The sequence below is a fragment of the Tachyglossus aculeatus genome, chromosome 1 (assembly GCF_015852505.1).
Source record: "Tachyglossus aculeatus isolate mTacAcu1 chromosome 1, mTacAcu1.pri, whole genome shotgun sequence".
Classification (NCBI taxonomy): Eukaryota; Metazoa; Chordata; class Mammalia; order Monotremata; family Tachyglossidae; genus Tachyglossus; species Tachyglossus aculeatus.
Genome location: NC_052066.1, coordinates 136,913,025 through 136,940,210, shown reverse-complemented (window position 1 = coordinate 136,940,210; position 27,186 = coordinate 136,913,025). Strand labels below are relative to the sequence as shown.

General features: G+C 43.6%; 1 protein-coding gene across 8 annotated transcripts in view; it reads left to right on the top strand.

The window, feature by feature from the left end:
• LTBP1 (latent transforming growth factor beta binding protein 1) overlaps positions 1 to 27,186 on the top strand; it is a 438,291-nt gene that overhangs the window by 285,162 nt on the left and 125,943 nt on the right. For all 8 annotated transcript variants that reach the window (XM_038760501.1, XM_038760417.1, XM_038760246.1 and 5 more), the window contains 4 exons: positions 5,276 to 5,401; positions 7,542 to 7,667; positions 11,846 to 11,968; positions 20,473 to 20,592. In XM_038760501.1, the coding sequence (XP_038616429.1) occupies positions 5,276 to 5,401; positions 7,542 to 7,667; positions 11,846 to 11,968; positions 20,473 to 20,592 (495 nt within the window). The remainder of the gene's footprint in view (positions 1 to 5,275; positions 5,402 to 7,541; positions 7,668 to 11,845; positions 11,969 to 20,472; positions 20,593 to 27,186) is intronic.

Here is a 27,186-nt window from a genome sequence, read left to right as displayed (position 1 = left end):
TCCAAGATGCTGGCAGGAGATAATTGCACACTCACCCCTCCCCTCTCCGCTCTCCCAATCCCCAAGATGAAAATGGAACAGTCACGATCTTGGGATGATGTGTTACAGCCTCAGGCTGTAGCAGAATTAATATAGTTGGTCTATTGCAGTAGGAAGTAAATTCATTAAATGAAAAATTTTTTAGGAAGGCAAACTAAAGTCACCTGACTTGGAGTTTGGCAAGGATAGAGGAATAGAATCTGTCATTAGATCTTTGGCCATGACTATGTCTTCCTGGGGAAACTCAAGTTGAAACTGAAAATGTGGTTTTGTTTTCAAAAATTTGTTTCATTTACTATTTTACTGGGCTCCTACTTCTATGGCAAAATATCCTTCGTGGAATATTCCATAAGTAGGATAAAATGTATATATAAAGTTGTCCTTGGGCAGTGGGATAAAAATCAAGATGTGTGTGCCAAGAGGAGGAATTCTAAATGTAACCAGAACATCCGTTTGCATTTAAATTTATGATTTAATTTCAATATGTCTCTAATGGTGTGACATGGTCAGAGATTTCTCTGATTTAAATAGCTGTAAAAAAGTTTTCAAGTGAACATACTCGGTTCCACATGGATTTTGATGGGAGCCTTATGGCAGCGATTTCAGTAGTAGTCTTTCCAGATTTGGACATATACACTTTGAAATCCAGGAACTTAAAAAGGCCCGGATATGTCTGCCAACTAGCAGTAGAGAGTTCCCATTTTCTCCCTCAGGCCAGGGATGGTCTGTTCCTGATGGGAAGTGGGGCTTTAATCAGCTCGGGGCAGCAGATCATTATCTCCCTGCACTCATGTCGAGGCTTATGTCTTTATGATCCCCTTTATTATGGGATGCGAAGACTAGTGGGTTGGTGATCACCTTAAAGAGCCCCAAGAAACCTCAGCCATCGTCGACTTCTCCGTGGGAATTGTAGTACTATTTACTGAGTTCCAACTGGGTCCAATGCACTTTTCTAAGCACTTGGGAAAAGTTCCATGGAAGAAAGAGACACGTTCCCTGAGCAGAAAGAACTTATGCTGTTAACCAGGAAGAGATACATACAACTAATTATAATTCATACATTAACCCAGAATGGCTGGACCAAAGTGGAGAGTGGCCAGAAGCCCTCCCCTCCCCCTTCTAGACTGTGAGCCCGCTGTTGGATAGGGACCATCTCTATATGTTGCAAACTTGTACTTCCCAAGCGCTTAGTACAGTGCGCTGCACACAGTAAGCTCTCAATAAATATGATTGATTGAATGAATGAATGAATGAATGGATGGAGTGTGGCTCAATGGAAAGAGCACGGGCTTGGGCGTCAGAGGTCATGGGTTCAAATCCCGGCTCTGCTGCTTGTCAGCTGTGTGACCTTGGGCAAATCACTTAACTTCTGTGCCTCAGTTACCTCATCTGTAAAATGGGGATTAAGACTGTGAGCCCCACGTGGGACAACCTGATCACCTTGTATCCTCCCCAGTGCTAAGAACAGTGCTTTGCACATAGTAAGTGCTTAACAAATGTTATTATTATTATTAATAATATTAATAATAATAATAATAATAATAATAATAATTGGAGCCCTACCGTGGGTTTGCTGGACTAACCCTAGAGCCACCTGATTCTCTTAAATTCCACTCCTCTATTATGTTGTGAAACTCTCTCGGGGTTTTTTTTTTATGTGTGGAAGAACGGACTGAGAATGGAAACATTCAGTTTATTTTGTTCCTGAGACCATGAGTGCATCATTTAGTATCTAATGCAATACATTGTCTTCTAAGCCTAGCCAGGACTAACATTTTCAATCTGTGGCCCTGCGCAGTTAGTCTACAAATGTAGGAAATAAATAATAATGATGGCATTTCTTAAGCTCTTACTATGTGCAAAGCACTGTTCTAAGCACGGGGGGGTTACAACGTGATCAGGTTGTCCCACATGGGGCTCACAGTCAATCCTCATTTTACAGATGAGGTAACTGAGGCTCAGAGAAGTTAAGTGACTTGCCCAAGGTCACACAGCAGACATGTGGCGGAGCTGGGATTCGAACCCAAGACCTCTGACTCCAAAGCCCGGGCTCTTTCCACTGAGCCATGCTGCTTCTCTATGCAGAGTGTCCGACTTCAACTAAACATCTCTATAATGGTTTCAGTCAACAAACTCTGATAACATGTCACACAGTTTTTCGGACAAGAAAATGCGACGGAGATAACTGCTGTTCTTTAAATCATGCCTTCATGGTACAATACAAGGTGATATTGGCAGTTTATCTTGCGTAAATTTAGGAATCTTAACAAAATGCATTTTTAAGTCTTGGAATACATTTTCAGCATGCTAGGCTTGAAATTAGATGCAGATGGGCTTGGACTCGAGCTGACAGAATATGTACAGTTGCAAATGTGAGACCCTGGAAATCGGCTTTGCAGGTATACATTAGACCTTGCGTGACATCTACTGAGTTCCCAAGACTAAGAATAGCCAAACTTCTTAGCCGTTTCCCAAGCCTCAGAGTCTTTGTTCCCTCAGGATAGGGGTATAAGGTTGGAGATTATGCTAAAGGAAATGACTTAAGATATGTTCATGAACTTTGGAATAGAAAATATCCTGTTCTAATGTAATCACAATCCTAGAAATTTTCATTTACACGTAGAAGGGAAGCTTGCATTCATTGTTTTTGTGATCCCAATTTATTCTCCAGTCATAATCTTGCAAAATCTTTCACATTATACGAAGACCTCATATTTCTGTGCTGTAGACTAGTGTGGCATAACCCCTTCATCATGTTTTCCAAACCGAAGTGCTTTGTGACTCTTATGTCAACCAAACTTCAAATGAGATAGAATCAAATCCTTGAAGAAAAGTTACAAGTTGATATTAGAGGCAAGAAAATGGTGAGAGAATACTGCACTGAAGTTAGGCTATGGTAAAATGGAAAAGAACAATGAATAATTTATTCTGTTTATGTAAATGTTAGGGAAAAAATGGAACTCAAGATTCCTTGTTGCTGACCCACTAGTTCCTCCTTCCCCAACTCTAAATCCCCTCTCTAAATTTCTTATCAGGCTATAGGGGTAAGGGTTTTCATAGGAAAAAAAATGAATCACTACAACATATAACCATGAAACCCAGGTAACTTATGGCTGTTTTCTACCTAAGATTACACTGGGAAGCAGTGGAAAGAGCGCAGGCTTGGGAGTCAGAGGACCTGGGTTCTAATTCCAGTTCCACCACTTGTCTGCTGCGTGACCTTGAGCAAGTCACTTCCCTTCTATGTGTAAATTAAGATTACAATTAAGATTGTGACCCCATGTGGACCATGGACTATGTTCAACCTTGTGTGTACTCCAGCACTCAGTACAGTGCCTGGCACATAGTAAGTGCTTAATGAATACCAAAAAAGTGTCGCCCAGATCACACAGTATTGCTCATTCTGAGGATGCTCCAACAATCCATTTGAAAGTTTAAACTCTAGTATTCTGTCAAAAGACCAGGACTATGATCCTTAATGGTTGATGCATCGCGTTGTCATGACAACTGTCATAAAGTACTTGGGACTTTTGCTTACACTATCTCCCATTCAGTGTACTGGTCACTGGTGCATTTAGCAAATATCCATTCAGTAAAGAAGACTGGTCAAATTTGACATCCCCACTGTACGGGGTGTTACTTTCCATCGATGATTTTCCAGGTTTTAAAGGAGATGTAGGAAGGAGACAATATATATCCAATTATTTATTCGGATATTTCAACTTGACATATTCATACTGACATTTAGGTTATCCTTGTTACCCATCCTGCTTCCATTATTTGTAAATGACATTTGTCTGTGTCTTCCCCGATTTAACTGTAACCTCCTTGAGGAGAGGGAAAGTGTGTTTTTCTTCTGTTGTGCTTAGTACAGGACTCAGCACTCAGTAGACTCTCAGTAAACACCATTGATTTGATTGATAGATCCCCATGCTAGTTGACTGGTTAATCAATCAATCAATCGATGGCACTATGTGCAGAGCACCATACTAAGTGTTTGGGAGAATACAATAAAACAAGAGTCGGAAGACATGTTCCCTACCCACAAGGAGTGTATAGTCTAGAGGGACGATTTCACAGTCTATTCTGGTATTAGGCACATCCCCAAACTAATGGCGACAGTTATAGATCACCCTTCTGTGGTGGGTCAGCCTTGGCACTTCAGTTCCTCCACCGGACACCCCAAGGTTCTGATGGTCACTGAAAACCAGGGTGATGTGGATGGCCCCGTCTCCATTTGGCTATTTAGAAATACCTTCTTTAAAAGAATAATATTGTCTCCCAGCCTCTTATTGTTGAACTGAGATTTATTTCTTTCTCCTTCAACTGACAATATATTAACTGCTAGAAAATTGACTCTCCTGTTGCAAAGGAGGCATATATGGATTGCCAAGAGCTGGAAGTTCCCCGCACAACACACAACCTTTCATCCCAAAGGGTCTCCAGGTGATTTTTCAGAGATTAAGTCACGTGCTTTCTGTTGAAATGCAGTCACTCTTGGGATGAATTGCACCAGCTGTCTAAACTCCACACAGGAATAGTAAATAACAATATGAGTCAGAGAGTGGAGGGGAATTTGGTATTAGTTTGAAACTCCAGGATCAAGATAAAGCAGCAGCCGATTATTTCTCAACTTGCATTTGGTCAGGATTGGATTTAATATCCCTTACTCTGCAAAATGTCAATTGGAGTTCTAGCGACCACAAGACACCTGTTTTCCCTCTTATTGAAACCTCAACGTCGTCCACCCCCACCCCCAAATATCCCTGTATTGTCTGACCCCACATTAACCCCTATCACTGAGTCTACAGTTTCCAGAGAGCCCCCTTGGTTCTGTTTCATTTCAGAATGGAAGAGCCCCCAACAATCCCAGGGGTTGGATTGGGCCAAACCAACTTTCAGGATTGGGCCTGTGTCGGTTCCCCTAGTACACTGTATTTAGGGAAATGCAGCTCCCCTGTAAATTCATTTTCACCACAGCACAGCTGTTGTCTCAGACTGTTTATATGGGCTTGTGGTGTCTGTGGAATCCTGGTAGACGCTCCAGAAAGATCTGGGAAAAGATGGCTGAGATTTCTAGGGCCAACTGGGAAATTGTTGGATTAATGAATGGAGTCTCTAGGGCTTGGGTTTGAAAGGGTTTGCTAGTCCGTCAGTCATTAATATGCAGTACAAGCATGGACAATGACAATTGTAGAGTTTATTTAGTGTGTTTTCTTTGTTTTTTTTTTTTTAGAAATCAATGAGTGCTCAGTGAACCCCGATATCTGTGGAGCAGGACACTGCATTAATTTACCAGTGAGGTATACCTGTATCTGCTACGAGGGATACAAGTTTAACGAACAACAAAGAAAATGTGTGGGTAAGAAGCCCCTTTTTCTAGAAACTTTGGAAAATCGAGAGAGTCAACTCAGATTGGTTTCCTCATGAGCTGAGAAAATGCCTGTTATATGTGGAGAAATGTTTCAGAACTCATGGAAGCTTTGTGTTTGGACATCATCTGCCCTATTCCAATCAATCAATCAATCAATCAATCGTATTTATTGAGCGCTTACTATGTGCAGAGCACTGTACTAAGCGCTTGGGAAGTACAAATTGGCATCACATAGAGACAGTCCCTACCCGATAGTGGGCTCACAGTCTAAAAGGGGGAGACAGAGAACAGAACCAAACATACCAACAAAATAAAATAAGTAGGATAGAAATGTACAAGTAAAATAAATAAATAAATAAATAAACAGAGTAATAAATATGTACAACCATATATACATATATACAGGTGCTGTGGGGAGGGGAAGGCGGTAAGGCGGGGGGATGGAGAGGGGGACGAGGGGGAGAGGAAAGAAGGGGCTCAATCTGGGAAGGCCTCCTGGAGGAGGTGAGCTCTCAGCAGGGCCTTGAAGGGAGGAAGAGAGCTAGCTTGGCGGATGGGCAGAGGGAGGGCATTCCAGGCCCGGGGGATGACGTGGGCCGGGGGTCGATGGCGGGACAGGCGAGAGCGAGGTACAGTGAGGAGATTAGTGGTGGAGGAGCGGAGGGTACGGGCTGGGCAGTAGAAGGAGAGAAGGGAGGTGAGGTAGGAGGGGGCGAGGTGATGGAGAGCCTTGAAGCCCAGGGTGAGGAGTTTCTGCCTGATGCGCAGATTGATCGGTAGCCATTGGAGGTTTTTGAGGAGGGGAGTGATATGTCCAGAGCGTTTCTGGACAAAGATAATCCGGGCAGCAGCATGAAGTATGGATTGAAGTGGAGAGAGACACGAGGATGGGAGATCAGAGAGAAGGCTAGTGCAGTAGTCCAGACGGGATAGGATGAGAGCTTGAATTAGCAGGGTAGCGGTTTGGATGGAGAGGAAAGGGCGGATCTTGGCAATGTTGCGGAGCTGAGACCGGCAGGTTTTGGTGACGGCTTGGATGTGAGGGGTGAATGAGAGAGCGGAGTCGAGGATGACACCAAGGTTGCGGGCTTGTGAGACGGGAAGGATGGTAGTGCCGTCAACAGAGATGGGAAAGTCAGGGAGAGGACAAGGTTTGGGAGGGAAGACAAGGAGCTCAGTCTTCGACATGTTGAGCTTTAGGTGGCGGGCGGACATCCAGATGGAGATGTCCTGAAGGCAGGAGGAGATGCGAGCCTGGAGGGAGGGGGAGAGAGCAGGGGCAGAGATGTAGATCTGGGTGTCATCAGCGTAGAGGTGATAGTTGAAGCCGTGGGAGCGAATGAGGTCACCAAGGGAGTGAGTGTAGATTGAGAACAGAAGGGGACCAAGCACTGAACCTTGGGGAACTCCCACAGTAAGAGGATGGGAGGGGGAGGAGGAGCCTGCAAAAGAGACTGAGAAAGAACGACCGGAGAGATAAGAGGAGAACCAGGAGAGGACGGAGTCTGTGAAGCCAAGGTCAGATAACGTGTTGAGGAGAAGGGGGTGGTCCACCGTGTCAAAGGCAGCTGAGAGGTCGAGGAGGATTAGGACAGAGTATGAGCCGTTGGATTTGGCAAGCAGGAGGTCATTGGTGACCTCCAGCTAGTGAAGAGTAGTATTGCCTTATTTGCCAAGTCCGAGACAGTTGTTTAGAACTCAAATTCTCAGTCTGGAGGAACCCAGGGTCTCTAACTCCCAGACCCATAGTTTCCCAGGAGTTTTTCCGATCAGGTGTGTCCAGAGATGTAGAGCTGCAAAATCTATTTCCAGTAAAGGAAAAAAATCGGCTGGAGAACATGCACTCATATGGCTGGTTTTTCCCGTCATCACAAAGAATCTGGTTTTCAGGCTGTGGGTCACCTAAATTAGCTCAGTAGAGCTAAAATGAAGGTGTCCGAATGTGAGTAGAATGAACTCATTTCACCCACCAGTACTCATCCCCAAAGGTATGTGCGTGCTAGCTGGGAAGGATGTATGCATAGGTTTGCGGTTCAGTGGGCATAAAAAGGGTCTTTATATGGGGAGAGAGGTGTATTGACTAAGACTCAGTTATAGTGTTACCTTTTCACTTTTATGTCTTCCACAGACATTAATGAGTGTACTCAGACCCGCCATCTCTGCTCCCAGGGACGCTGTGAAAATACTGAAGGGAGTTTCTTGTGCATTTGCCAAGCAGGCTTTATGGCCAATGAGGAAGGAACCGACTGCATTGGTAATTACCAGTCCCATTAAACTATACACATAGACATGTTTGTACTTTCAGGTTGCCATCTGTCCACTCTTCCTTAGACAGCCAGGAAGTCGAGGTTTCTGTCTGGTGTCTGGGGTGACCTTGTGAAAGTCTGGGAATGTTTAAGACTTTGCAGGCTGTTTGGGTGAAGAGAAAGAGCTGTCATCCTGGCTCAGAGAGGTATCCCCAACCCCCACACCTTCTTCTTCTTCTTCTTCTTCCTCCTCTTCTTCTTCTTCTTCCGTTTATGATATTTGCTAAGCTCTAACTATGTGCCCGGCTTGGGTAGATAGAAGCTAGTCAGGTTGGACACAATCCTAATTCTACATGGGGATCATAGAATTAATCCCCCATTTTACAGATGAGGTAATTGAGGCAGAGAGAAGTTAAATGACTTGCCCAAGGTCACACAGCAGACAAGTGGTGGAGCCAGGATAAGAACCCAGGTCCTTCTGAATCCCAGGCCCATGCTGTATTCATTCATTCATTCATTCAATTGTATTTATTGAGCACTTACTGTGTGCAGAGCACTGTACTAAGTGCTTGGGAAGTACAGGTTGGCAACATATAGAGACGGTCCCTACCCAACAGTGGGCTCACAGTCTAGAAGGGGGAGACAGAGAACAAAACAAAACATATTAACAAATTAACAAAATAAAATAGAATAAATATGTACAAATAAAATAAATAGAGTAATAAATATGTACAAACATATATACACATATACAGTGCTGTGGGGAGGGGAAGGAGGTAAGGCGGGGCAGGGGGGAGAGAGGATCCCCTATGCCATGCTGCTTCTCTCACCTGAACCATTTGTTTGGCCAGAAGTCATGCTATTTGGTTTTTCCTGGAGGCTGAAATACCTCAGCCAGGTTGCTCTGGGGCTTTCTGTTTCCTCTTGCCCTCCTCCCACCCCTTCCTCCCTCCATCTCTTGGTGCATAGGGTAAGCAGGTCTGGCTGCTCTTTTTCTCAGGCAGGTCTCTAAAGCAAATCCTGAAATCATCAGTTCACCATTCTAGATGTTACTGAACTTTGTTCCAGAGCCTCAGCTGTTTGGCAGAAGGAATTGTGTCTTTTCACTGTTTTATAAGACATCCATCAGTGGCTAGATGATATTCAGTAGTGTCTAAGCTCCTTGTGGGCAGGGGTCCTGTCTAGACTATGAGCCCGTTGTTGGGTAGGGACCATCTCTATATGTTGCCGACTTGTACTTCCCAAGCGCTTAGTACAGTGCTCTGCACACAGCAAGCGCTCAATAAATACTAGTGAATGAATGAATGCCAAGTCCTGACTGCCAACGCTGTTTTATTGCTCTTCCCAAGTCCTTGCTATAGTGCTCTGCACACATTAAGAACTTCATAAATACCACAGTGCTCTGCCCACAGTAAGCGCTCAATAAATACGATTGAATGAATGATTAAATACCATTAGGGCACCATCTTTGCTAAGGAAAGTCTGGGAGAGGTTGACAAATTGACATTTCCCATCAGTGTTCATTTCCTCTGCAAGACTTTGACCCTAAGTCACCTTCCCTGGACCCAACGAACCTTTAGGATTACTGGTAGGTCACTGATGACCCCGATAGCCTCAGGGATTTCTTTTGTAAGATTGGCATCTCATGCCCTTCCCCTTCCCCAGGAGACCATCTCTCCCCATCTAGACTGTAAGCTCAGTATGGACAGGGAACACATAATAATAATAATAATGATAGTACTTGTTAAGGGCTTACTGTGTGCCAAGCACTGTTCTAAGCACTGGGGTAGATATGATTTAATCAGGTTGGACACAGTCCTCTCGCACATTCATTCATTCATTCATTCAATCATATTTATTGAGCGCTTACTGCATGCAGAGCACTGTGCAGAATGCTTAGGAAGTACAAATCAGCAACATATAGAGATGGTACCTACCCAACAACAGACTCACAGTTTAGAAAGGGGAGACAGACAACAAAACAAAACAAGTAGACAGGTGTCAATACCATCAGAATAAATAGACTTACAGCTGTATAAACGTCATTGTTAAAATAAATAGAGCAATATGTACAAATATACACAAGTGCTATTGCGGTGGGGGGGGGGGGCGGCTATGGCGGGGAGGCGATGGGGAGGGGAGGAGGAGGAGAGGAAAAAAGGAGCCTTCGTCTGGGAAGGCCTCCTGGAGGAGGTGAGCTCTCAGTAGGGCTTTGAAGGGAGGAAGAGAGCTAGTTTGGGGGATGTGTGGAGGGAGGGCATTCCAGGCCAGAGGCAGGACGTGGGCCAGGGGTTGATGGTGGGACAGGTAAGAAAGAGGCAAAGTGAGGAGGTTAGTGGCAGAGGAGTGGAGTGTGCAGGCTGGGCTGTAGGAGAGAAGGGAGGTGAAGTAGGAGGGGGCAAAGTGATGGAGAGCTTTAGAGCCGAGAGTGAGGAGTTTTTGTTTAATGCGAAGGTTGATAGGCAACCACTGGAGATTTTTGAGGAGGGGAGTGACATGCCCAGATTGTTTCTGTACAAAGATAATCCGGGCAGCAGAGTGAAGAATAAACTGAAGTGGGGAGAGACAGGAGGATGAGAGATCAGAAAAGAGGAGGCCGATGCAGTAATCCAGTCGGGATAGGATGAGAGATTGAACCAACAAGGTAGCGGTTTGGATGAAGAGGAGAGGGCTGATCTTGGCAACTACATGGGGCTCACTCTTAATCCCCATTTTACAAATGAGGTGACTGAGGCCCAGAGAAGTTAAGTGATTTAAAGAACTAGGGACAGTAGATCAGGGAGTAGAAAAGCAAATCAAGAAGACCAGGCAGACCAGCATGGTTCATTGCAGGCAGGAAGGGAACAGCTCTCTTTGATGAAAAGTCTGGAAAGAATTGGGAGACAGAGGCAAAAACCCACCAGGGGCTGCAAGCTGCAAACCTGACAGTCTGTCTGTGCGTGTTGTGGCCAGGACAGTCAGTCCCTTACCCAACTTTCCAGCCACACTGGACCTACAGGTAAAATTCACCAACGGTCATATCTTCATTGGATATGCAGGATATATAGAAGCAGCATGACTTAATGGATAGAGTTCAGCCTGGGAGTCAGAAGGACTTGGGTTCTAATCCCAACTCTGCCACTTGTCTGTTGTGTGACTTTGGGCAAATCACCAAACTTCTCTGTGCCTCAGATACCTCATCTGTAAAATGTGGATTAAGACTGTATGCCCTATATGGGACACAGTAAGCGCTCAATAAATACAAGTGAATATGGGACAGGTACTGTGTCCAACCTGATTAGCTTATATCTACTTGTATTTACCAGTGCTTAGCAAGATGCTTGAAACATAGTATGTGCCTAACATACTATCGTTATTATATAGGTATATATGCATGTACATACATATATATAAATATATAAATACATATATACATTTTATGATTAATATCATGTATGAATTTATCATTATTGCAAATATTAATAGCTACATTTTTTCCCCTGGTTCCACCAGTTCCAAAGTTCTTTTTCATAAGAGCTTTCATATTCATATATATACACATATACATTTAGAACAGTGCTCCAGCGCTTAGAACAGTGCTTTGCTCATAGTAAGTGCTTAACAAATACTATTATTATTATTATTATTATATGAATAGGATTGTATATTATTTAATGGACTGCAAAGTCAAGTTTCTTTAATTGTAATTTTAAATTTTATGCAGAAGGATTTTTTCCCAAGTTTTTCCTGCATAAAATCTCAAGTTACAATTAAAGAAACTCTACTCTGCAGTCCACTAGATAAGCCATTAGGATGGCTGACTCTGAAAGGGGTAATGAGGCTTTGTGGTGTCTTTGATCTTCAGTAACTGTGTTTGGAAACCAATTTCCATTGTTGGCCCCCTGCTTTCCTTTTCTCATCATTTTCTCGGAATTTCTTCCTGGAGAAACAAAACCTTCCATTCTTGTTCAGCACTCAACTATAAAGTTTGGTAAAGAAAATATGTGGGGAAAAGAGGCACCCAAATACATTGTTCATGTTATTTATCTAGAGAGGCCCAACTGTGAGAGAGAATGGCCAAATTGGCCACAGTCTTAACTTTGGAATGACTTGGTGAGGCAAGGACTTGTGAATCCTTTTAATTTTGTTAAAGGACCTTCAGAGAATGAAATTGGGAAATACTTTCTTTTTCCCCCTTCTCATCCAGATTTTGATGAGTGTTTGAGACCAGGAATATGTGGAGAGGGGCACTGCGTAAACACTGTGGGCTCCTTCCGGTGTGAATACTGTGACAGCGGGTACCGGATGAACAGGCGAGGCCAATGTGAAGGTGAGTTTCTTTGCTAATCTAGCTTCCTAATCTCATGGGAGAGAACATCATGAAAGGCAGAAGCAGCACCTATTTCTTCAGCCGCCTCAAGTTTTTATGATTAGCGTTATGTATGAATTTATTACTATTGCAGATATTAATTGCTACATTTTTCCCCTTTTTCCACCAGTCCCAAAGTTCTTTTGCATAAGGTATTAATATCATCATTTCCACAAAAGTGTTTTCTTGTGCCTTCAATTCTTTAGGTTTCTGAACTCTGAAGATCTGTCTTTAAAATGTAGCTATATAATAAAGGTATGAATTGAGTTCTGAGTGAAGTATACGTACTAAGTGCTTTGGAAAATGTAACAAAGCACATCAGTATTACAGTGCTCTGCACACAGTAAGGGCTCAATAAATATGATTAAATGAAAAATCCACTCCCTGCCCACAAGGAGCTTACCCTGGGATAGCGGAAATGAACATACGAACTCTTAAAGACTGAGTTATCAGAGTAAATAATTGACTCTACAGTTGACTATTCATAGGTGTTTGTTCAGATTCACAGCTTCTGCTACTTCTTTATGGTATTTGTGAAGCACTTACAAACTATATGCCAGGCACTGTACAAAGTGCTGGGGTAGATACAAGATAATCAGGTTGGACAAAGTCCATGACTCACAGTCTTAATCCCCATTTTACAGATGAGATAACTAGCCACAGAGAGGTTAAGTGACTAACCCAAGGTCACACTGCAAGCAAGTAGCAGAGCTGGGATTTGAACTCCCAGGGCCATGCTCTTTGCACTAGTCCATGGTACTTCCCAATCAGCTTTTTGGCTGATTGTGATTAGGATTGCTTTTTCTTGTTCTTCCTTGAATAATAGTAATAAATATATTAATGATGTTTGTTATGAGCCTATTATGTGTCAGGCACTGAGCACTGGAGTGGATATAAGATCACTAGTTCAGATACACTCCCAGTCTCACCAGGCTTCAATGGCTCAAGAATCAATGGTAATTGTTGAGTGCTTACTGTATTCAGAGTACTGTACTAAGCATTTTGGAGAGTTCAGTACAACAGAGTTAGTAGACATGGTCCCTGCCCAAAAGGAGATAAAGTCCAGAGTGGGTGATGGACATTAAAGAAGGGTACAGATATTTACATAAGTGCCATGAGGCTGAGGGTGGAATGAATTTAAAGTGCATAAAGGGTACAAATCCAAGGGCAACGATGACGCAGAAGGGAGAGGGAGAAGGGGAATCAATCAATCAATCAATCAATCAATCGTATTTATTGAGCGCTTACGATGTGCAGAGCACTGTACTAAGCTCTTGGGAAGTACAAATTGGCAACACATAGAGACAGTCCCTACCCAACAGTGGGCTCACAGTCTAAAAGGGGGAGACAGAGAACAGAACCAAACATACCAACAAAATAAAATAAATAGGATAGAAATGTACAAGTAAAATAAATAAATAAACAAATAGAGTAATAAATATGTACAACCATATATACATATATACAGGTGCTGTGGGGAAGGGAAGGAGGTAAGATGGGGGGATGGAGAGGGGGACAAGGGGGAGAGGAAGGAAGGGGCTCAGTCTGGGAAGGCCTCCTGGAGGAGGTGAGCTCTCAGCAGGGCCTTGAAGGGAGGAAGAGAGCTAGCTTGGCGGAGGGGCAGAGGGAGGGCATTCCAGGCCCGGGGGATGACGTGGGCCGGGGGTCGATGGCGGGACAGGCGAGAACGAGGTACAGTGAGGAGATTAGCGGTAGAGGAGCGGAGGGTGCGGGCTGGGCAGTAGAAGGAGAGAAGGGAGGTGAAAGGAGAGCTTAGTCAGGGAAGCCTTCTTGGAGGAGATGTGATTTTAATAAGGCTTTGAAAGTGGGGAGAGTGTTAGTCTGTCAAATATGAAGGGGGAGGGAATTCCAGGTCAGAGTGTGTGGGCGTGGGGGGCATACTTATACTCTCCCATGTTCATAGTACAGTTCTCTACACACAGTCAGTGCTCCATAAATACCTCTGATTGATTTTCATGCTAGAGAAAGAGTTGGGAGGGCACTGCATTTAGGGTCAAGAGTAGGGACACTGATGGCCTTGTGGGGGTTAGTCTTGTGCTTGGTAACCCCAATTGAAAATTTAGCCTACTGGCTGTGAGGTCAATAAGTATCATCCTCATCTCCAGAATGATCAATTTAATCCAACTCACTTCATGTGGTCCCGTCTGTGGCAATATAGGCTGTGACTTAGATCCTATGTTATGTTTTCTACTCTGGGGCATGTCCCAAGATGAAAATATTTGGAAACATAAGGAAAGAAAAATCAAGAGCATCAATTTCCATCCTTAATTTCTCTTAGTTTTCATCTTAGAGAAGCAGCATGGCTCAGTGGAAAGAGCCCGGGCTTTGGAGTCAGAGATTATGGGTTAAAATACTGGCTCTGCCAATTGTCAGCTTGTGTGACTTTGGGCAAATCACTTAACTTATCTGTGCCTCAGTTCCCTCATCTGTAAAATGGGGATTAAGACTGTGAGCCCCACATAGGACAACCTGATCACCTTGTATACCCCCAGTGCTTACAACAGTGCTTTGCACATAGTAAGCGCTTAACAAATACCAAAATTATTATTATTATTATATAATTTCTTGCCCACATTTAGTCTTATTTGTTTCCTTCTATTTCTCAGACATGGGATGACTTGGTCATAGAAGAGAGTGATAGCCATTTTTCTCAAGAGTTCCATTTACCCTAGAAAAATAAATTGTTGAATTATAATAGTGTGACTCTAGACTTAATTACAATATCTGAGTTCAGTATAGTGTGACAGCTATAGCTCAGGGGCCACAAAGCAACACTGAATTTTTAGACTTTTTCATCTATTCCCTTTTCCTTTTCATAATGCATTTACTTTTCCATTTTTGTGGAGAACTTTTTCTTCCTAGTGTTTTGTCTTGGAATCTTGCTGTTTCTCTATAATGAGAGCTTGAGGTGAACTAATTTTGTCTGAAATAGCTTCAGCTCCCACTTGTGGCATATAAAACCATCCTAGTCTTCATGATGGGCTATAACCGTTTTGTTTTTCCACAGTTCAGTGAAGTTTCTGGTGAGTTGTCATAACAAAGCAGAATATGGTTACCTTCTTTGCCAGCCTACACTTTTCCCATTGCTATTCCTGTCACAGCATAACCATCTAACTTCTAGATGATAACTGCATTTGTTTTTTCCCTGACAAGTGCAGGAGAGACTCTGGGGAAAATGAAGAAACAGGCAGTAAAGTATTGTTTTCAGAGCTCCGGTTTTAAGACTATCTCTCTAGATTGTAAACTCACCATGGGCAGGGTATGTGTCTACCAACTCTGTTGTACTGTACTCTCCTCAGTGCTCTGCATATGGTGAGCACTCAAAAAATACCATTGATGATGAGGATATATTTGGAGCAAATATATATTTCATTTTCAGCACGTTTTTCACGTAGTAATAATAATAACTGCGACGGTAGAGAAGCAGCTTGGCTCAGTGGAAAGAGAACGGGCTTTGGAGTCAGAGGTCATGGGTTCAAATCCCAGCTCCGCCAATTGTCAGCTGTGTGGCTTTGGGCAAGTCACTTAACTTCTCTAGGCCTCAGTTCCCTCATCTGTAAAATGGGGATTAAGACTGTGAACCTGATCACCTTGTAACCTCCCCAGTGCTTAGAACAGTGCTTTGCACATAGTAAGTGCTGATCAAATGCCATTCTTATTCTTATTATTTGTTAAGCACTTAATATGTGTCAAACACCGTTCTAAGCACCGCGGTAGATACAAGCTAATCAAGTTGGACACAGTCCCATACCCACATGGGGCTCACAGTCTTAATCCCCATTTTACAGATTAGGTAACTGAGCCACAGAGAAGTGAAGTGACTTGCCCAAAGTCACTCAGCATGCAAGTGGTGGAACAAGGATTAGAACCCAGGCCCTTCTGCCTTCCATACCTGTGCTGCATCCACTAGGCCCCTCTCCCCAGAGAACTCCAAAGTCCTGCTCTCGACATTTACCTGAGTCTGGGAAGAGAAGAGGGAGCATGGAAGAAGACAAGAATGTTGATGAAGGCACAAACGTAGCTGCCAAGTGCCCTTCAGGATCTTCTCTGTTCTCTGCTCATTACTTTTCTGAGCATTAATGAACAGGCAGTGGTTGAGAAATCTGGGATCTTCCCTTCACTTTCTCCTCTGAGTCAGTCAATTTAATTTTATTGAGTGCTTACTATGCACAGAGCACTGTACTAAGTGCTTAGGAGAGTACAACACAACAATAAACAGACACATTCCCTGCTCACAACAAGCTTATAGTCTAGAGAGAGCCATCCAGGAGCCCCACTCCCTGAAAGATTTGGATCTTATTCTGTGACCTCTGCAAGATGATTAATAGGCATAATCATAAAAATCAATCAGTGGTGTTTATTGAGCACTTACTATGTTGCTGATCACTTTCTGTGTGCAGAACATTGTAGTAAGTGCTTGGGAGAGTCCAATATAGCTGAACAATGAAAATGATTTTTAAGTGCTTACTATATGCACAGAGCACTGTACTAAGTGCTTAGGAGAGTACAACACAACAATAAACAGACACATTCCCTGCTCACAACAAGCTTATAGTCTAGAGAGAGCCATCCAGGAACCCCTCTCCCTGAAAGATTTGGATCTTATTCTGTGACCTCTGCAAGATGATTAATAGGCATAATCATAAAAATCGATCAGTGGTATTTATTGAGCACTTACTATGTTGCTGATCACTTTCTGTGTGCAGAACATTGTAGTAAGTGCTTGGGACAGTCCAATATAGCCGAACAATGAAAATGATTTTTAAGTGCTTACTATATGCCAAGCATTGTACTAAGATAGGTCGATTGGGAGCAGGAAAACTCACAATCTGGATGGTGCCAGCTATCAGTGCAGCCCACTGGAAGCTCGTTGTAGGCAGGGAATTGTCTGTTTATTGTTGTATTGTACTCTCCCAAATGCTTAGTGCAGTGCTCTGCAAACAGGAAGGACTCAATAAATACGACTGATCGAGATGGTAAACTGAAGGTATGAGAAGGCACAGGGAAAGAAATATGGAAGTGATAACTCCAGAAATAATTTATGCCCTTCAGATTGAAGTCATGAGTAAAGTCACACATTGCTACCTTATTGATTCACTCCAATTACCAGCAGAGATGGTCGATTGTTCTGAATTTCCCTATTGCCGCCATTGCATAAGGACCATGATGCAAGGAATGAGCCAGAAATGCTCTTGTTTTCTAATTTCATTAGGGGCTGGAACCAAAGGTTCCCCAGTTCTTTGGCTCACTAAAGGTCTTCCCAGCTGCCACTTATAAATATGTATTCAAAAAGAGCCATTCTCCAAGGAGTTCATTGTGTTTTGCAGACATTATCTCATTGATTCCCGTTCTCCCCCCCCCCGCCACGCAACACACACACACACACACTCACACCCCTCATGTAGGGGGCAGGCTCTGTTATGACCAAATTGCACATTGGGAACCCAAGTTGAGTGCTTGGGTGACTTATTGGATAGCCTGGGAGCAGCCTTCTACTTTGAACCATTTTCTCTAGCCGTCAGACCAGTCTGGGGCTCGGTAATATTCTTCAGTTCAGATTTTATGTTTCTACAATAAAAAAAATCTCCCCTTCACAGTGGAATGCTCTGCAATTTGGAATATGAAACTGGCACATATCTTTTTTCTGTGTGTGTGTGGAACAAGAAGTCCCAGAACATCTGACCTAAAAAAACACCATGTGTCACCATCTTTTGGCGTGAAGCTTCCCCGATTGAAAAACTCAGAGACACACGCAGACACACACATGCACCTTTATCAAGGTCCTGACCTGTTACTCACCCTAGTAACATAATTTTCAGCTCTTCCACATAAGTATGTATTTCCTACTGGTTAAAAATAGTGACCCTGTGTATGGAGGGCTCAGCCCTTTCCCCTCTTGGCCCCACCCTCCCCCCAAAAATATGCTCATTCACTGACAGCCCCCCTCCCACACTCACCTTTTTCTGAGCCTGAAATTATTAGCAAAATTATTAACAAGGCACTCCAGGGAGGGTGTGGTTATGGAAGGTGACCAGTTCAGCTCCTTCCCAGGTGTCAGGGGTTCCTGTAGGTTTAAGCCATCTCTCCTGCCTGTGTTTTCACATCCCTCCCCTTGTCCACCTGCCCTTGAGTTCCTATGGGCTTGAGCAGGAAGGATAGGGTGCCCTTTGCTGCCCTTTGCTGCCCTCAGGCTCTCTGAGAATCAGGTGAGGAAGTTGACACTGGAGTGCCAGCTTAACTCTAATTTATCTAGAGCATACAATGACCAAAGCACCATGGGCCTGAGGAGACTTCTCTGCCCTCTGGGCTTGATCCTGACCAACTGTTGACAGCTGAAAGGTATTAGCCTGGGCTTGCTATATACATTTGATATTTGGTAATGTTGGTTGGCTATCAAAAGTTTCTTCTTTCTCCTGCATTCAAGCCCCAAATGGATTACGAGGAGAAGTGAAAGCTAGGTAATGACTTAATTTAGATCTATCTCTCATTTCACCTCCTTCCTCTTACATTCTGCACTTAATAAGTGTTCAATAAATGCCATTAATTGACTTCATCCTATTCCATGTTTTTCAAAACATTATCAAGATTATTAAAAGTTTAAACTACTTGTACAACTGTTGACATATTTTTGAAGTATATACTGTTTTCCTAAATCTTTCCATGACCCACAGTTGTTCCCCAGCTTTTCATTCATTCATTCATCAGTACTTGGCCGCATATAGAGTGTTGTACTAGACACCTACTACATGTAGAGCACTGTATTGGTTACCTACCTAGTGCAGAGCTCTGTACTTGTTACCTTGTGCAAAACACTGTGCTGGTCACCTGCCACGTGCAAAACACTGTACTTGTCACCTGTCACATGCAGAGCACTGAACCGGCCCTGTGTAGAATGTGGTACTGGTCACCTACAATGTCCAGGACCCTGTACTGGATGCCTTTCACATACAGGACACTGGGCACCTGTTATGAGAAGAACTCACTGGTTTGCTGGGCCCTTGGGAAAGTATCCAGTCACTGGGGATGGAAAACAAACTGGCCAAAAGTGAGCACAGATTGTCTTGAGAATCCTAGAGCTCTTGGGTGGTTTCCAATCTCTCCTAATGGCCTTCCAGTGTTTGTGCTCTGCTGGAGGAGCTAATACTGGGAGGAAATTTTTAGGGAGTCTGGGAAGATGAACAAACCGTCCCCAGCTTTCCACAATGATTTCCTCTCAGGATCACACTTTTAGACTGTGAGCCCACTGTTGGGTAGGGACTGTCTCTATATGTTGCCAACCTGTACTTCCCAAGTGCTTAGTACAGTGCTCTGCACACAGTAAGCCCTCAATAAATACGATTGATTGATTGATTGGAGAGTTTCCAGTACTCTACCAGGCTCGGCTATGGTAGGGTAGAGTCGAGCAGAGGTATACCCATTCCATTCCTAGCTTGGGCAGTGGCTAGTGAGTGGAAGACAAATCTGCCATAAGTCAAAACTCATCAGGGCTAGGCAGCAGCGGCATGGAACAGATTCGAGGGTGGAGACTCAATTTTGCTGCACAGAAGGAGGCAATGATCAACCACTTCCATATTTTTACCAAAAAACCCCTATGGTTACACTACCAGAACAACTGCAGATGGAGGTGGGGCGTTGTGTGAGAGATGTGTCTGTGGAGTCGCTATGGGTCAAAGATGACTCTACAGCATGAGACAAGACAAGCATGGCTAGGCAGAGAATGCCACCAGCACGTGCTGGGGAGGGTATAGAATCTATCCTCAGAGGCCGGTCCCACCAACTAGATCCTGGATTCACCTCCTATTTGGGAAGGGTCCATGGGACGATCTTGGCATGTTTTTCGAACAGAAATATTCCATTTAGACGGCTATGTGGAGCCAAGCAGAAAACTTTCTGATAATGACAGTGCGATTAAGGTTTTTCAGTGTTGTTGCACTTTTTCTTCTGACATCTGTTAAGCACTTATTATGTAACAAACACTGTTTTGAGCGCTGGGTTGGGTACAAGTTAATCGGGTCAGACGCAGTCCCAGTCTGGCATGGGGCTCAGAGTCTAAGTAGGAGGGGGAACAAGTATTTTATCCCCATTTTACAGTTGAGGAAACTGAGGACCAGAGAAGTTAAGTGACTTGCTCAAGGTCACACAGTAAACACTTAGCAAAGCCAGGATTAGAACCCAGGTCCCCTTATTCCCATGCCCATTCATTCATTTAATCATATTTATTGAGCGCTTACTGTGTGCAGAGCACTGTACTGAGCACTTGAGAAGTACAAGTTCGCAACATATAGAGACAGTCCCTACCCAACAATGGGCTGCTGTTTCCACAAGGCCACACTGCTTCTCTCTCAAATACTTAGTACAGTGTTCTGCACGCAGTAAGCGCTCAATAAATACCATTGATTGACTGTTATAGGAACTTGATCCTGATTGCCTTTTTCTTTATTTAGATATTGATGAATGCTCGACCCCAAGTACTTGTCCGGAGGAACAGTGTGTTAATTCTCCTGGCTCTTACCAATGTGTTCCCTGTATAGAAGGCTTCAGAGGATGGAATGGACAGTGTCTCGGTAAGTACTTTGGCATGTGTGTTTTCTGAACTTGGAGGCCTCAAGTAGAATGTGGAAAGCATGGCTCAGTGGAGAGAGCCTGGGCTTGGGGAGTCAGAGGTCATGGGTTCTAATCCTGGCTTCCCCACTTGTCTGCTGTGTGACCTTGGGTAAGTCACTTCACTTCTCTGTGCCTCAGTGACCTCATCTGTAAAATGGGGATTAAGACTATGAGCCCCACGTGGGACTACCTGATTACCTTGTATCTACCCCAGTGTTTAGCTCAGTGCTTGGCACATAGTAAGTGCTTAACAAATACCATCATTATTATTTATTCTAGATGTACCCTCTTTTAAGACAAAAAAATACCATTTTTTGCTGTATTAAAAAAGGAAACTGGTAAAACAATCAATGTTCTAGACAATGGAAGAAGCACTTATAAGTGAGCCGGATTGCAGGAAAGTGGATGAGAGTCCAGATGAAACCCAACACTCAAAGGAAGAATAAAACCAGTAGAGGCCAGAGACAATAAACATGTTTACAGGTTGTAGCCTAAGATGCAAGTGCTTCTAATCAGTTGAAAAATTTTAACAAACCGGGTCAAATGGAAAAGCTTCTCTGATTCGCCAGAGTTTCTGAGAAGGCATTTTAGTGATAAAATTTCAGCCAAAATTCAAGTCGTTTTTGCTGTACCTTATTTTTCCCAACTGTTTTGGGTTTTGGATGCTCCTCTTCCCATCCTATCCTCCCCCCAACACACTCTCACCCCATCTTGCTATCTTGCAACTCTGCAGCTGTGTAGTGTTTCCAGGCACAGGGAGTGAAGCACCAGCAAACAGTGATCAAAGACTGAGTACTTAAACCAGAATAGAAAATTCCTTATAAGTTTAGCAGCCCTAAAATGTTATTTATTTCAAGTGGTAGATTACAATGATCCAGCAGATTGGCCCCTGCATTGGTGGAGTGCCTGCCTGCCTGCCTGGTCATATCCAGAAGCAGTGTTGCCTAGTGGCTAGAGCACGGGCCTGGGAGTTGGAAGGACCTGGATTTTAATCCCCACTCTGCCATTTGTCTGCTGTGTGACCTCGGGAAACTCACTTAACTTCTCTGTGTCTCAGATCCCTCAACTGTAAAATGGGGATTAAGACTATGAGCCCCTTGTGGGACCAGATTACCTTGTGTACACCCCAGCACCTAGAACAGTGCCTGGCACATAGTAAGCACTTAACAAATACTATAAAAAAATCCGTTTAATCAGTAGAACACTGGGCTCCTTTTGGTACAGCAGTGAAAACTAGCTCTCTGACCAAGCCAGTGGAGGGATGTAGGGGATCTGGATTACAACAATTTGAGGTTATTCACTATCCCTGGACACCTTTTTGTAGGAATAAGGGGTTTTATTCCAGTTAATTCAGCAATGCTTATTTAGTTCACCAGTCCCACGGAATTACCTCTTATTGGAAGCCCTTTGCCAGGAGGTATTACTGTTGGCTTATCTACTTGTTTGAGTCCTTCTCTCAATCCCTCTTTACCTCCCCAATTTTGAACTTGCACATTACGGTTAGGCTGCTGCTCTCAATTGTTTTTCTCTCATCACCGCTGAGTAGATTAAAAGGCGGAGCTCAGAAATGCACTACTGTATGGTGCCATCATCATCCTATTTCACTATGCCAGTTCCCTGTCTCTTCCAAACTATTTATAAAATGTTTAGATGATCCTCCCTTTCACCCAGAGCGGATGACCCTTAAAATCAATAGCAAACCAATTCCTTTTCACAGATTTTAGATTTCTTTCTCCTTTATTTCAGTAAAATGGCATTGTTCACATCTCATTCTCTGACTGACAGTAACACATAAATGCCTTTTTAACAACTATAGTAAAACACATTTGTATAATTCGATTCTACTCTGATTATGCAGCCCTTCTCTATACTCATCCCATCTTTGCCGCTTCCTCCAGACTGTAAGTGCATTGTGGGCAGGGAATGTGTCTGTTTATTCTTATAGTGTACTGTCCCAAGAGCTTTAGTACAGTGCTCTGAACACAGTAAGCGCTCAATAAATACGGTTGAATGACTGACTGACTACGGCCAGCAACCGTGGTAGGGTCATAGGCACAGCATGGCAAGATTGATGGAAGATATCCCTTGAATAGTTGAAGCAGCATAACCTAGTAGAAAGAGCATACGTAGGCCTGAGAGTCAGAGGATCAGGTTTCCAATCCCAGCTCTACCACCTGTCTGCTGTGTGACCTGGTGCAAGTCATTTCTCTTTGCCTCAGGTACCTCATCTATAAAATGAGGATTAAAACTGTAAGCCCTGTGTGGGACATGGACTGCGTCTGACCCAAACATCTTGTATTTACCCCAGAGCTTAGTACAGTGCCTGGCACATAGTAAATGTTTAACAAATACCATTTAAAAAAAAATCCTATCCTTAAAGTTCTGCCTGTGTGCATGTAAATACTAACAACTGCGATCTGGGAATAGATTCCTATTCTGTATAGCTTTTTCCTCCCTCAGCCCCTAGAAACCCTCTAATTCAGAAGAGCAGCTCCCTATTCCAGGGCCAGAAGTAGAAGACTCTGTTTAAAGTTGAGTCTCTTGGTGCCAATGTGATGATTAGAATCAAAAGCAGAGCGATTAGATCACTGTGTTACTCATTCCAAAGTCTCACATTTAACTACTTGCTCCAAGCTATAAATCATTACTGCCTCACTGAAGTCGTCATGCATTTCCTTTCCCCCAGCTTCGGGGAGACTGAAGCCACATGTAAGCCTGAGGGATTGAGCCACTCCCAATGGAGATTCCAACTCAATCCAGCAATCAATTCTACTTATTGAGTGCTTGCAGTGTGCAGATCATTGTACTAAATGCTTGGGAGAATCCGTTGTGACAGATTTGGTAGACTTGCTCTTTGCAGTTCTACACTATAAGCTCCTTGTGGGTAGAGAATGTGTTTACCGACTCTGTTGTATTGGACTGTACTGTGGACTTAGAATAGTGCCCTGCCTGCTATGAGCACTCCATAAATGTGACTGAGTCATTCATTCATTCAATCATATTTATTGAGCGCTTACTGTGTGCAGAGCACTGTACAAAGCACTTGGGAAGTACAAGTCGGCAACATATAGAGATAGTCCCTACCCAACAGCGGGCTCACAGTCTAGATTGATTGCAGCCATTTTTGGAGTTGTGCATCTTGGCATTACCCTCTTCTAGAAATGAAACAGGGAATGTGTGATGGGACTTTGACCTCAGGCTGAACTCTCTCAGGGATCCCGGAGGGCTTTGGCGACATTGTCTTGCCTGCTCTTCCCTGTCTCGCTGCTGTCTTCCTTCCAGCAAGCTTTGGCTGCTTCCTTTATCAATCAAGCAATGGTATTTAATGTGCACTTACTGTACTTGGGGAAAGTTCGTTACAACAGAACTGGTAGATGCAATCCCTGCTCATGAGAAGCTTAGTCTCTAGCGGGAAAGACAGACATTAGACGTTAAAATAACAATAATAATATTAATTATGGTATTTGTTAAGCACTTATTGTGCCAGGCACTGTACTAAGCTCTGGGGTGGATACCAGCAAATCGGCTTGGACACAGTCCCTGTTTCACATGGAGCTCACAGTCTCAAATCCCCATTTTACAGATAATAATAATAATAATAATGATGGCATTTATTAAGCGCTTACTATGTGCAAAGCACTGTTCTAAGCACTGGGGAGGTTACAAGGTGATCAGGTCTTCATCCCCATTTTACAGGTGAGGAACTGAGGCCCAGAGAAGTGAAGTGACTTGCCCAAAGTCACACAGCAGATGTGTGGTGGAGCCGGGATTTGAACCCATGACATCTGACTCCAAAGCCTGTGCTCTTTCCACTGAGCCACGCTGTAATTGAAGCCCAGAGAGGTGAAGTGACTCACCCAAGGTCACACTGAAGACAAGTGACGGAGTCAGGATTAAAACCCATGGCTCCCAGGCCTGTGCTCTACCCACTACGCCATACTATTTCTCTAGGATCCTGAGAGATTACTGATAGGGGAAATAGTAGGATATAAGTATATCTGCACAAATTTCATGGGGCCTAAGTGTTAAAGTTGCCCCTTTAAGGGGGTTTAACCTCAACACACCTTCCAGCAGGTCTCTCTTCATTCGTGAATCAAAACTGAATCACGACCGTTGAGATTCTCAGGACTTACGGAACATCTGCTGACTCCTCTTTTTTTTTTTTTGGTGGGAATTTATCCTAGGCCACGTTGATGCCTGGGGCCAGCTTCATCTGGCTGTGCACCCTGAGGCGGGAGTTCAAAGTACCGTACCTAACGTGACACGTGGGTTATTACGTCACAACTCACGGGGTCGACATTATGACTTCCCTCTGCAGCCAGATCAAGGCAAAGAATTGAGCAATTCTCTGATAATCTGGGGGCTCAGTTGCCTTGCCCAGCCAGTACAGATCATTCAAGCAAGCCCCGGGTGTCAGAATCAATAGAATGGGTTTCTGTGTTTGTCTTGCTATTTCCCATCATCAGGCCCTCTTCTGATTTTGTTTTGCTCAGTCAATCAATGGTATTTACTGAGCTCTTAATGTGTGTGGAGAACCATACTAACAGTGGAAAGAGCATGGGCTTTGGAGTCATCGGTCATGGGTTCAAATCCCGGCTCCGCCAGTTGCCTGCAAGTCACTTAACTTCTCTGTGCCTCAGTTACCTCATCTGTAAAATGGGGATTGACTGTCAGCACCCCCGTGGGACAACCTGATCACCTTGTAGCCTCCCCAGCGCTCAGAACAGTGCTTTGCACATAGTAAGTGCTTAACAAATGCCATTATTATTATTATTATTATTATTATTATTATTACAATACAACAGAGTTGGTAGACACATTCCCTGTCCACCAGAGTTTATAGTTTAGAGGGGGAGATTCTCCCTGAAGGGGGGATCTTTCATTTTTCTTACACTGGGCTGTGGGTGTTCTGGAAACAATTATTCAGATTTGCTGGAAATGGCTTTCAGGAGCCGTGGTGTCAGAATACAAACCCCTGGGTGGACAAAGGTCCTATGTTTTGCCATTTCTTATTTCTCCAACTCTGTCAGCTTGCTGAGTCCGTCAAAGTTCTTAGTGAATGAATACGAGAGAGTGGATTTCCTCTGACCTATAAGCTGGAAAGGCTAATGTTTCATGAAGGAATGTGTGAAGAGTCAGAAGTCAGCACAGATGATTACCAGCTACTGGCACCTAATTGAGGCCAAAGCTCTCACTGAGTCTCTTAACCAGTTCACTTCAAAGTACTCATCACTGCCAGGAACTGAGTGACCCAGCTTACCCATTAGCTTGATTTGGCAACCATCTTTCCATCATGAGATTCTGACTGATTTTTAAATGCTCCTCTTCAGATACTAACTGGGGCCCATCTTTGGGACCTGCTTACAGTCCATTGGTGGTATTTACTGAGGGCTTATGGTATTAAGATCCCTAGACTAAACACTCAGGAGAATGAGTCAGTGGACCCTAATTCCCTGCCCTCAATTTGCTTACCCTCTAATGGAATATGGGAACTATGCTTTGAACTCCACATTGCCAGATGGTCTTGGGTTGCTGCCTCTTGAATTCTGATTTCAACACTTTGAGGCCAGCCAGTCCTAATTTGCTGCTCAAAGCTGGTCCCCTTTCCCAGGACATCCATCTGGCGGGTCCTCCATCTGATCCTCCCTTGCCGGGAGTGAGGCTGTCTCAAAGCGTTTTTTAACTAGCCCCAAAGGAAGCTGTTGGCCCTTTTATTATTATTCCTCTTTCAAATCGACCGGACCACAGTTCTCTCTCCTTCTTTAAAGCATTTCTAAAATTCCAGCTCCTCTAGGAAGCCTGCTCTAATTAATACCCACCTCCCCAATTCATATCAATTACCTGGATGTACTTATATCAATCCTCAGCACTTAGGTATAGAGATGGTATAGACTGATCACCTGATGCTAGTTCATTATTTATTCAATCATTTCATCTTTCCTTGCTCTTCTTCCTGCTCCTACAATCTCTAAGTAATTTATGATTGACCGCCTATCTCACCTCTTTTATTATAAGGTCCTTGAGCCCAAGAACTGTGTTTGTTGATTTTGTTGTATGTTCCCAAATCCTTAGTACATTCAGTTCTCCTATAATACAGTGGTTGTATACTTAACAAGCCCTCTGTTTAGGAAGTCTCATGAGCCCCTCAAGGGACAGGGACAGGGCCCACTGGTGTATTCTTTCCCCATGCTTAGAACAGTGTTCTGCATAAAGTAAGAGCTTAATAAGTATTATTAGTACCATAATACCCACAACTTTACTGACATCATACACACATAGACAGTAGTTTCTTCCAACAGCGCATCGCATTCTACCCAGAAAGATGCCTGTTGTTGGAAGAGCATTTCCTAATTTCCTAACAGCGTTGCATGCAGAATTCATAATCAAAATACATGTTGAGAGAACTGAATGTTCAGTGCTTTGCACGTGGTAGATAATAAATACAGAAATTAAATATTTGCTAGGTGTGCCTACAGAGAATGGCAGCCTCTGGGATTATGGGGCATTATTGATATTGGCCAAGAGTATTTTCTCCTGAACAGTGCAAAAACTTA